Source organism: Patiria miniata, unplaced genomic scaffold (assembly GCF_015706575.1).
Source record: "Patiria miniata isolate m_02_andy unplaced genomic scaffold, ASM1570657v1 HiC_scaffold_28, whole genome shotgun sequence".
In the NCBI taxonomy this organism is placed as follows: domain Eukaryota; kingdom Metazoa; phylum Echinodermata; class Asteroidea; order Valvatida; family Asterinidae; genus Patiria; species Patiria miniata.
Genome location: NW_024037067.1, coordinates 1,751,756 through 1,763,084, shown reverse-complemented (window position 1 = coordinate 1,763,084; position 11,329 = coordinate 1,751,756). Strand labels below are relative to the sequence as shown.

At 43.0% G+C, this 11,329-nt stretch overlaps 1 protein-coding gene across 1 annotated transcript in view; it reads left to right on the top strand.

Annotated features, from left to right (window-relative positions):
• LOC119734671 (dynein heavy chain 3, axonemal-like) overlaps positions 1 to 11,329 on the top strand; it is a gene marked incomplete in the record, with an annotated part of 84,981 nt that overhangs the window by 18,033 nt on the left and 55,619 nt on the right. Inside the window, 4 exon segments of the mRNA XM_038208195.1 lie at positions 2,251 to 2,376; positions 4,062 to 4,257; positions 4,620 to 4,799; positions 10,837 to 10,973. Coding sequence (XP_038064123.1) covers positions 2,251 to 2,376; positions 4,062 to 4,257; positions 4,620 to 4,799; positions 10,837 to 10,973 — 639 coding nt within the window.

Genomic DNA, 11,329 nt, shown 5'->3' with positions numbered 1-11,329 from the left:
TCCTGGCCTTGATTGTGGTCCCATTTTAGATTGGTACACACGTTTCGTTTGGTACGAAATAGTATCTGCACCTGCACAACGGAAAAGGGGAACCAGCCGTGTCGGTCTTGGTACAGCGAAAATCAGTAAAACTTAGTGGAAAAATAACCGGCTTGCAGGGTAAGCCTTAAGGATTTTTTTTGTATAGCAAAACTGCTATGCAAATTTTGATTTGCATAGCAGTTTACCAATTTTGCATAGCAGTTTTGTTATACTCAAATTTAGCCTCGGCTTTGCAATTACTATTTACCTGTCAGTGTCAGACTGTACAAATTACAAAGCAATAAAGAAGTAACTTACGTTAAGCTGTGAACTTAATGACTCATCAGTTGTCTGTTTATTTCAGGAGCTGCATGCTTGCTGGAATAACTTTCGAGTGAAAAAGCAAGCCATTCCTGGCCCGGGTCTAGATCCGCCTGCCAATTATTGGCAGTATTTGCCTTGATACCGGTAGTTTTCGTAGTAGCCATGTTTTCATCAATATGCTACACAGCGCACAAACGACAACACAGCTGGGATTTTGACGTTTTAGTTCCCACGAATCCCACGTGCGTATCAAGTGATTTACTTGAAGGGGTAAACCCGTTTTCCGTGTCGGCAAAATGTTTAAGATAAACCTACAAATATCTAAAGAATAGTGATGAGAAAAGGGCTCGATTTACCCGGGTGCACGCATGCACCAGTGCATGTAGATTTTTGCTTGTGCACGTAGCTTTTTTACTGAGCATGCACAACGTGCATGTAACTTTTTTAGCCACCAAAATACTCATTTCATGCATATATTACCAGTGAGTGAGAATAAGAATAAAGTTTGTTGAATACTTGACCAGATAGTGTACAAACGTGTTATTTCTTTTATAAATCCATAAATTATTCCTCGCACAGTCGCAGCAGATTCAAAGTACGAGGTAAAATCTCGACGTACGTCCTGCAACCTCCTCCGATCATGCACGTGATTTACCACGTGATACATGCTGCAGATAATTTGGTATAATGATCACCGTAGCCCTACCAAATTTGGTGTAGAAAATAAAATAGTTGCTCCATGTTTATAGTTGAAAGTTTGGACCGTGAGGCCGGAACACGTGCAATTTATACGCGATCACTCAGCTAGCTGCATGCTGCGCGCGTTATCACCATTTGATGCCGGTGGTAATCTACGCATAAACTAATAACGGGTACCAGCCAAAACAGAACAGCGCTCAATCTCAATCTGTACGTACGGTCCGGCTACATAGTGACGTTTCGCGTACGTGTGTGTACAGGCGCAGGTAGCGCATGCGATCCTGTGTGTTCGTGTGTTTCCAATAAAATAATGACCGGACCACTGTACACCGTACCAGCGCGGCACAGAGCGCGGGTGCCGTACACACGCACGAAGCCAAAGTCGGCCAATGCCGGCCACGTGCGCTTGCAAAATTGGCGATAGCCCAGCATGCGAGTACAAAATATTTTGGTTGTCGCGGGATGTCGGACAACCAATTTTGCGAGCCCTGAGCCCTGTACATATTGGGATTTGGCCTTCAGTTTGGGGCAATATTATTAAATTCTTTACTGGGAAAACGATCATGCCCCTCCCGGGGTCGAAAGGGCAACTAAATTTAAAACAAATTGCTAGGCCTGCACAATGTGCTTATGCAGACCAGAACAAAAAATACAAAGGTTTAATCAATTTAATTGGTCAAACAAATTATACAGTCATAATTCATTTACGAAAAAACACATAGGCCGTTTAATTTTTTTTTATTGAAAACACTTCATTGCATTCACATTAATGAAAAAATCGGTTATGAAAAACTGTTTGATAGGGTTTATTGTCATTATTTCCTTCTGTAATTTTGTTAAACCTGTTATTATTTGTTTAAAAAAAGGAAACAATCAAACCAAATAAGCTCACTTGGTCTTGCAAAAAGGTATCAGAAATGCACCAGAAACCACCAGAGAGCATCTAAAGTAGCCAGAGCTTCCAGGCCCGTAAGGGACTTCGCACACAAATTCTGGACACTACAAGTTGCACGCCCACTTTTTTGTGTTGCACTCCCACTTTCTCAAATCCTGGCTAAAACGCTGCCAGACGTATGTATCTTACACAAGTGAACTCTTTGCTGACTTACATCTGACAAGAGTACACTTGTGTGTGAAGCAGTGAACTTGTTTATGTCGTAGTGTATAGTACTGTTCATTATCATGATCATCATGTTGTACTTTCAGGTTTTGCACATTGAGGTTTGTTCGTCTGGAGGATCTGCTATCTGCTGAGCTGCCCCTTCTTCCTGACGAGTTTGAGAATCTAGTCAAGAAACAATGTGCAGAGGCAAGACAGGTGCTACAGTCATCGTAAGTATAGCTTTCCATGCAGTCCAGGTCATTACAGTTAAATCCTTTCTCAGTATTTGACACATTGCCATTATGTCATAGCCCCTGATGGCCAAATGGTAAAATGACCAGGGGCGGATTGCAATAACCGGTCTTAAAGCTGTCTATGCGCATTAGACAGTCTAAAAGCTCTGGCTGTTAGTCAGTCTGTAAGTTAGACCATTGCAATGACACAGTCTAAGTAGTAAGACAGTCTTTAAATAATTAGCCTGGGTTGGGCTGGCTTAAAACGGTCTATAGTTGGGATTTTTGGAATTCATTGGTGTGTTGAATTATTCTTTCCCAAAATAATTTTTTTTAAAGTTGATGAGTGTTTGATAATTCAATCTTAAAATAGCAGAACACTGCTTGGAAGGAAAATTCTCTGGGATAGAAGGGATCTTCTGGAAAAATGTAATGACAATGAGTTGTACTGCAAATACAATTTTCTGAACATAAAATTTCGGAATTGACATTTGACTTTGCATGATATGAATCACACAAACCTAAAAAAAAAAAAATTGTGCAGTCTCTCCAGTATTCGCCCGTAACCATGGAATGTTTGTTTGTGAATCATTACTCTAAGCGGGCTTAGTAAAGACCAGCTTATTGCAATGGGCTAAGTTTGGTGTCTTAACCAAGACCGTCTAAGAACAATAGCCGGCTAAAATCGGACTGGTTTAGCCAGCCGACTAAGACCGCGTTATTGCAATCCGCCCCTGGATATACAAAAGTGGAGGCATATGAATGGCATTAAAGGTAATATACAACATTTGCTTTCACTGTAATTTTTAGAAATGGATGGATTATGAGTTTAGTATTTTATAGCAAATATTGTTACACTGACCTGTTTAAAGTTCTATTTTCATAGATACTGGAAAAAAAAACAGCAAAAAATACTGTTCTTGTAGTCTGCTCCCTGCCCCTACTTCAGACGAAACGGAGCATTTTATGTCAGGGCAGTATATGAAAAAAAAGTCAGAGTTTTTGCAACGATGGTCGGCCGACTATCGTTGGAAATAGATACAAAAATTCACTTTTCTTGAAAATGACAGCACACCAGGTGCCATGATTTCACCGGATGCTTATGACCATTATTCACTTACAGTCAAGTAAGGTTTTCCATAATAATTTGGTAGTTTTGTTTTTTGATGTTTGCAAATGTTGTATATTACCTTTAACAGGATGAAAAAATAAATATGAAAAAGACAGCTATATATGTGCTGGTCAGCGGTCTGTCTCAAAACCGGGTGTAAATAGGCTTCATCAGGCAGGTGTTAATCTATGTTTTCTTTCTCATGAAATGACAGAATATTTCTTTTCTCTGTTGATGGGATGCCAGTCCATCGTGGGTTATTCCCCAGCAAATGCCAGTATCCACTTAAAACTCCTTGATTGAAAGAGTGCCAATTGAAGTTGAAGTAGCTTGCTCAAGGACACATCAACCAGCTCTCAATTAAAAACGCTGACTTTCTGATCACGTGTAACAACCATAACCACTAGGCGACATTCCACCCATCAGGATCGTTGAAACAAAATATGTATGAGACTTGCTGTTGAAAAAATACTTTATGTTCATCGTTTCTGTATACAGTTCTGTTTATGTGGTCAGAATAGCATCCTATAAGTTGCCAATGAAGTTGTAAATGTCTGTTTTTTTTCCTTAGGTGGATTCCAACCTGTGCAGAGATCTTCATGTCTAGGAAGGAGCTATGGGGTCACTTGGTGCCACAGAATGACATTGAATCTACTCACAGGGTGCAGGAATTCTTTGCCTGTGTGGCAGCACTCATGTCTATTCATCTCAGGAGTATGGTCATTAACTCCTTGGCAGACTTCCTCAGGTTCTTCCAGATTCATGAGGTGATAATCTCATCAAATTTCTTACTTTTGGGTAGTAGTGGTATAATTACATCTGTGCTGATCATCCTGTCCTTGACAAAGAGTTTCTCCCATTGAACACAAGATTTCAGTCTTGAGTATCTTGCGAATGATTTCAGATTAGGTCATGCAAAGCACTTACCTTTACCACACAACTCGGGTGTACTTTTGGAGTACAGAGTCAAGCGACCCATGTGCTCTTCTTAATTTCTTGTTTTTGTTGCCCTTTACCTTTGAATGGCTTTTGGTCTTGAAATGGGCAACTGCCGTACAAATAAAAAAAAATTGAAACATTTTGTGCAAAACAAAATGATGACAATTTTGATTGTGTCTTTTCCTTACAGAATGGCAATGATTTTGCTGATGAGTACCAGGAGTTACAGTATGTGATGGCTCAGATCATGATTGTTAAGCTCAAGGTTGAAGAACCTCGCATCATTTTTGACCCTCCGTTCAGAGATTGCAGAGACATCATCCTGAGATGCTTCTCTGAGATCATTGCCAGTGCAGACCAGCTACAAAGGGTAAGCTGCTTGCTTAGAGAAGACTTCTCTTATCATAATGATCAGTGGCCATTGCTTAATATGCTTAATCAATATTTTCAAAAGATTGGTATTACTAAGTGTGCTATTGGGTTATTGGTATTACTGAGTGCGTAAAGTACTTGCCTCTCACCACTGTTGCCCGGGTTCGATTACCGGCTTGTATCATTTGTGATTTCAGTTGTTCATTGATTCTTGACTGTACCACAAGGGTTTTTCTCCTGTTCCTCCGGTTTTCCTCTTGCAAAAATTAACGCTTTCGATCGGGCTGTGCTCCGTGGTAAGACATGGGTCGCATGGCGGCTGCCTAAGGTGCCTCTTCATGCCTTGGCCACATACTTCAGTAAATAAATTAATGGGGAGGGGGGGGCTCATCATCCCCCAAATTTATTTAGTTATTGTTTTCAGCATGATGAAATTTGACATGACTCTTAAAATGATTGGTCATTGTACTTGTGAATTCATCTGTGATGTGCAGTTCTGACTGTTGTTGTATTAGTGATGAATCCAGTATTAATAATAATTAACAGGCTTACTCAGGACAGAAGCTTATTTCAAGTATAAGATTTATCAATAATAATGAGCTGGGCAAGTTGCATGGAACCACTTATTGGGAAGTATTGCTTGGCTAACATCAGTTATTACAGTAGACAAACGCTATAACAACAAAAGAATGCTCTGTGGCCATGTGTAGTAATTTTTGGCTGCCAATGTGGGTCTAACTGAACATAAAGCCGGGGAGCCATAGATGATGTTTGTAATAGCCAAATGTTAAGTTAACACATACACATGGCTGGTAGTCTGTATTTTTTTGTCAAACTTTGTCCACACTTGGCATATTTTTATGCTCAATAGCCCAGTGATAGTACTACTACATTTATTTTACACTAGTGCAGGGCCAGTCGCAAAATGTGCGTGTTCGGAAGGGGCAGTTGAGAACTGCAGCTCGTGCAAACAACGCACATTATTCAATGGTGTGAACGCACACTCGCAAGTTAAACTCACAAAATGTCGTCACCCCCCCTGGCACTGATATTTACCCCTACTAGACAATATGGTATCGCCCTACAACTGTAGGGCGTAGTTGTAGGGCGATACAATATTGTATTAGAGTTGCTCGGTCGACCGCCTACATACAGTGCAGTGATGGTTGCTCAGTTGAGTACAAAATGCATGTGCCCGTGCATGCCACTCACGCAAGAAGACATGGTGTGCAGTGCTATCGCCATACAATGTGCCCGTCCTTTTTCCATTGTTGCGTCATATTAAGCACGCGCGCTCTTGCTCAAACATGACGTAAACAATTGAAAAGAACATATGCCCGTGCATGCCACTCACGTATATGTACGTACGAAGACATGGTGTGCAGTGTTATCGCCCTACAATGTGCCCGTCATTTTTGCAGGGCCAGTAAAAAAAAATGCACCTGTTCGTTAGGGGCAATTTCAAAATGCTCATATCATGCTAACAACGCACATGATTCAATTGTGTTGTTTTCACAGGTTAAACTCACACTCATAGGTTGAGCGCACTTTGTACATGTCGCCAGGCCATCCCCGGCACTGATATTCACCCATACGCCCGTGCAGCTACTCACCTACGTGAGTAAGGTTGCTCAATCCACCGCCTACAATAGTGGTTCAATCGACTGCAAAATGCATGTGCCCGTGCAGTCATCATGTACGGAAACATATGGTATGCAGTGCTATTCACCCATACTGGACAATGGTATCGCCCTACAATGCACGTGCGCGTGCCCGTCCTTTTTGCATTGTTTGCGTCATATTGAGCACGCGCGCTCTTGCTCAAACATGACGTAAACAATGGAAAAGAACATCAGTGCGCGCCGGGTTCTAGGCTATATTCTGGCGCGCAAGGCCTCATAGTCAGGTGGCTTAGTGAAATTACCGTTACTCGGCGGATAAAAGCACCATATTTGGCACAAGGGTCCCTTGCGGCTTATTAATTAATGTTAGCCTAGGAGCCCTCCGGAATTAAAAAAAAAAATCATGTAAAACACATAATTTCAAAATGGCCGACATCCATGACAAAATATCGCTTTTCTCGAGTCCTGGGAGTCATAAAAAGCACAGGGTGGTTGCCAAATTTCTGACTTTTAGGCAGTTGAAGGTTACTTCCGACATTGTAATAGTACCAGTATATTTTTAAAATATTATTAATATCAATATCAACAGGAAAATTTTCAATAAACGTCCACCTTCATCTGGTTGGAAGGGAAATGTTATCACCCCCCCCAAAAAAAGTGAATAATTGTGAATCATGCATTTCAGTAACTAGACAACACTCTTTTTTGAAGCAACTAACACCACTGCTTTATTTGTAGGCCACAAAGTAGTTTTCAATTTTCATTACTACATGCATCTCGCATCACAGAGACTAGGCCATTGCAGGCATTTGAGTTGAAATGCAATGTATACAAAATTCTTACAGTTGCTTACAATGTATGTGGCATTGTTCTGTAATGTCTAACACACACTTTACAATGTTACAACTTGCAAAGTGGTGAGCAATCCAGATTTGCTTTGCCGCATTTGCGGCAAAAGCAGTCTCCTTTGCAGGAGCATATTTGATAAGCTCTCCTCTGCACGATCTGGAAATTTCTGAAATTTTCATCTTTACTGGTACCCATGACTGATATTTTGGGCCAGGCAAACTCCTGCGGAGATGGAACCAATAGCTGTGTTTGTGAGCTATTCGTCCAGATACCTGATTGATACACTGCCCGTCTGACATGCTGGAGTACCCCATCCTTGGTGGGTGGCAGTTTGTTCATTGCTCGATTCTTATGGCAGAAGAGTTCCCTTCTTATCCCATTGACAGAGCTCAGGGGACATGGTTTTATCAAATAGGATTACAGTCAGTCGCTCGATCCTTAGAATATGGTCATCGTTGAGATCCAGCATCTGGAAAGGATGACCAGCCAGATACATGTCTCTGTGACGTCTTCATTGTCCTGCACTGAGGCCTGCCCAACCGACCTCTTATACCCTTGAAATTAAAAGCAAAGGTAGTGTCGCAACCTGAAAATGCGTGGAACACAGGTAATGCTCATGATTGAGGCTCCCCCAGGTTTGCGCAGATGGCCTTGATGTGGTAAAACTTGTAATTTTTACCCATGCCAAAGACCACCAAGATGTCGGCCAAAGGTTGAGTCGCAATCAGACTTGGAATGTGCCAACAAGGATGACTACAGCATCTGTGTCCCTAGTACGCACATAGTCTTTCACCCCTGTTTCAGTGCATGTAGCACATGAACCACAACACAGGTGTCCTCATGATTACAGTTTTGCATGGGGGATGCTGCCACCAATGGATGCCACAGCTTGTTCTGATGTGACATATACAGCTTTGGCTGATGGCCAGTTCAACTCTTCAACCTTGGAAGTCAAAAAGCAAACAGCTCCTTCTAGTTGGTTGGGTCACGGAGGAAGTCCATCCAATTGCCTAGCACTGAGTTTGGTCTCACCCGACACTTTCCTGCGTACACCCTTACATCTTTTCCCCCGGATTGACTCCTTTAAACTGTCTGGGATGTATGTGTCCCACACAACATCCAACCTCGCGGCATCCTGCAGCTGCTTCCCCAGGTAAGGGATGAAGACCCTGTCTGCACACTCATTGAAGGTGCTGACGCCGATAGTGGGCAGGCAGTGTACGATAACGGCACCATCCAGGACTTTGCAGTCATAGGTTGAAAGTGGCTCTGATTGACGTGGCTGCTCAAGACATTTCAGCAGGTCAGACATCGTACTTGTCAAATGAAGCTTGTCAAAGTCTGATAGGTAAGGAGGGAAGGACTGTATCTCATGTGCAAATAATTCGGCCAAGTCACCATCGCGGTTCTGCGTAGAGTAATGTATAGCTGACCAAAGAGTGCCAGATTGTGCTGAAGCACTTTGATCTTCTTCACCTGCTTAGATGTTGCCTTGCGTTTAGGTTCCCTGAATAGTGCTATAGAGAATTGCTCTTGACTGGATTATGGATAGAGTGGCTGCGCACATCAAGCACATTCTTGACGAAGCCTTGAACTGTTTCTTGCCTTTGTCATCCATGGTTCGCAATGCGGCCACCACTGATTCATCCGTGCAGTTGCGACTGTCCAGAGTTACAAGAAGGGATTGATCATTTGTCTGATGGTATCAGCGAGGCTGGCAACCTGTCTCTTGAAACTCATCTGTGTTGAGAGACCCTGCTCGTGGTGCTGGAAGTTCTCTGGGATCCCTGTGTCATCATTGGGAAGGTATTCTTCTTTAAATTGCTTCAGCAGCCTAGCCATCTCTGGTCCCGAGATCATCCATCGTCGAAAAGCAACAGGATTTGCTGTGAGCCCAACAGCACCACCCAAAACTTTCACAATCTTGTTCTCAAACTCATCCTTGATAGTGTCCGGAAAGGACTTTATAACCTTGATGTGGATAGGTATCCACATCCATGGACCCTGATGAAGATGAGAATGAGGGTTTCATATCTCATGATCAGGTCCCAGAACATGGAAGTACGACTCTTCTTCTGCATGTCGTTGCTCCAAGCCGTGGCCGACTCTTCATCTTTGGCACCCTCGCTGCGCATGAAGGCCTCCATGTGTTTCTCGGCTCCGGCCTCAGCTAAGCATATCTCAACTGTAAATTCGTCACATTCTTGCACCGCAACAGCAGTAGTCTTCAAAAGCTAGGGCTGGTACACAGGTGAGCTGTCAGGAAAAGTGTGCTTTTCATTCCCAGAAGATGGTATCGTAATAGGTGGTCAGCTCTCACCAGTTTGGTCTTGGTAGGCAACAGGAAAAGGCTGATTCCAGTCCCGTGGAATGAGGTTAATGGTTATACATCTCCTCCTCTTTTTAACATCCCCCCACTTGTTCAGGTATTTTTTTAACTATAACCAAAATATATTCAATAGCACTGAAAAAATTGAGATAAACAGGGGCGGATCTAGGAGTGTTTTGCAAGGGGGTTCATCAGCAAATGAGTGCAGAACCATAGACGGGTTGTTTTTGTTCGAACACTTTGCTCCGTTATATCAATAGGTGGGTGTGCGGGTTGGGAGGGGGGGGGGGGGGCTCGCTCGTGCAGGTACCATACTTTCAACGGGGCGCTTATTAGGCCTACCCGACGATTATTAAGACTATATTACAGAATAATGCACAAATACCCCCTAACCAAGCTGGCTCTATCCGTATTTTGTGCACAGACGGACATAATACGAGTATAATTTGTTTCGGGTGTCAGAATGTTTTTTGACAGAGCTGAGGGGGGGGGGGGGGGGGGCTTGCGCCCAAACCTCCCCACCCCCGGATCCGCGACTGATGTACAAAAGTTTGAAATGCGCCAATTCGATGTAAGCGCAAGTATACCGGTACATTCCGATATATAATGAATAGTGCCAATAGTGTGATGTGAAGCAGCCCCCCCCCCCCCCCCACCCGCTTCAGTTTCGGATTCCTCAGCCGGGCGATTTTGGGCATCCCCAAACCCCCACACGCCGTCACAGATTTACGCCACGGAAAATCAATATTTTGCCATCTCTCTGAACTTCTTATGATTCCCAGGACTTAACAAAAGTGATATTTTGTCATAGATGTCGGCCATCTTGAAATTGAGTGTTTTACATGAGTTTTTTTAAAAACCTCCGGAGGGCTCCTAGGCTAACATTAATTAATAGGTCCTAAGGGAGCTTCATGCCAAATTTGGTGCTTTTATCCGCCAAGTAACGGTAATGTCAAATATGACACTAAGCCACCTGACTATCAGAAAATACTGCTTTTTTTGCAGCTTTTTCTATAACCGCTCGTCCAAACCACTTCAAACTTGGCACTGCACATTCGGTTGTCCCGAGCAATACACCCGCCGAATTTCAACTTCATACGTTGCCCGGTTCTGGAGATAATCGGCGGACAGACAGACAGACAGACGGACAGACAGACAGACAGAGATTCCTTGAATTGTAGTATAGATAGTGCTGAATTAAATTGATTTGAATTGCTGCATGTGTTATATTGTAGGTGGAGTGCGCCATCTTCCCTCAGATGCAGAATCAACGCCTACTCCTACGATCAGTCAAAGTGGATGAGCCACTGGTTGAGGACTTCATTGATAAAGCCATGCAGATCTTCAAATTCAACACAGTTGGACCCACTAGGTCAGTAATTTCTGGCTTTTGAAGTCGGAAAGAACTGAACCCCAAATCTGGCTTGTCAAAAGCTTTTGCCGTTTGCATGAACTCCCATAATTGAAGTGATAATGGTTGTGCATTATTCAATTCATGTAAACAGTGTACCATTCCACCAGACCTGCATTATGGATCAGGTTTTTTATCGTGGACTCCATGCACAAACAAGAGAGGGTGCTATCTGACCACTTTTGAGAGCTCGTGAATGGGACACGACACATGCGTGTGCTGGTTCGCCCGTGTGTAGCACAAAATATGCATGACTATTTTATTCTGAATGTGCACAGAGCCCTAACCATCTTTGCATAAGCGTCGAGTGTCCTTGG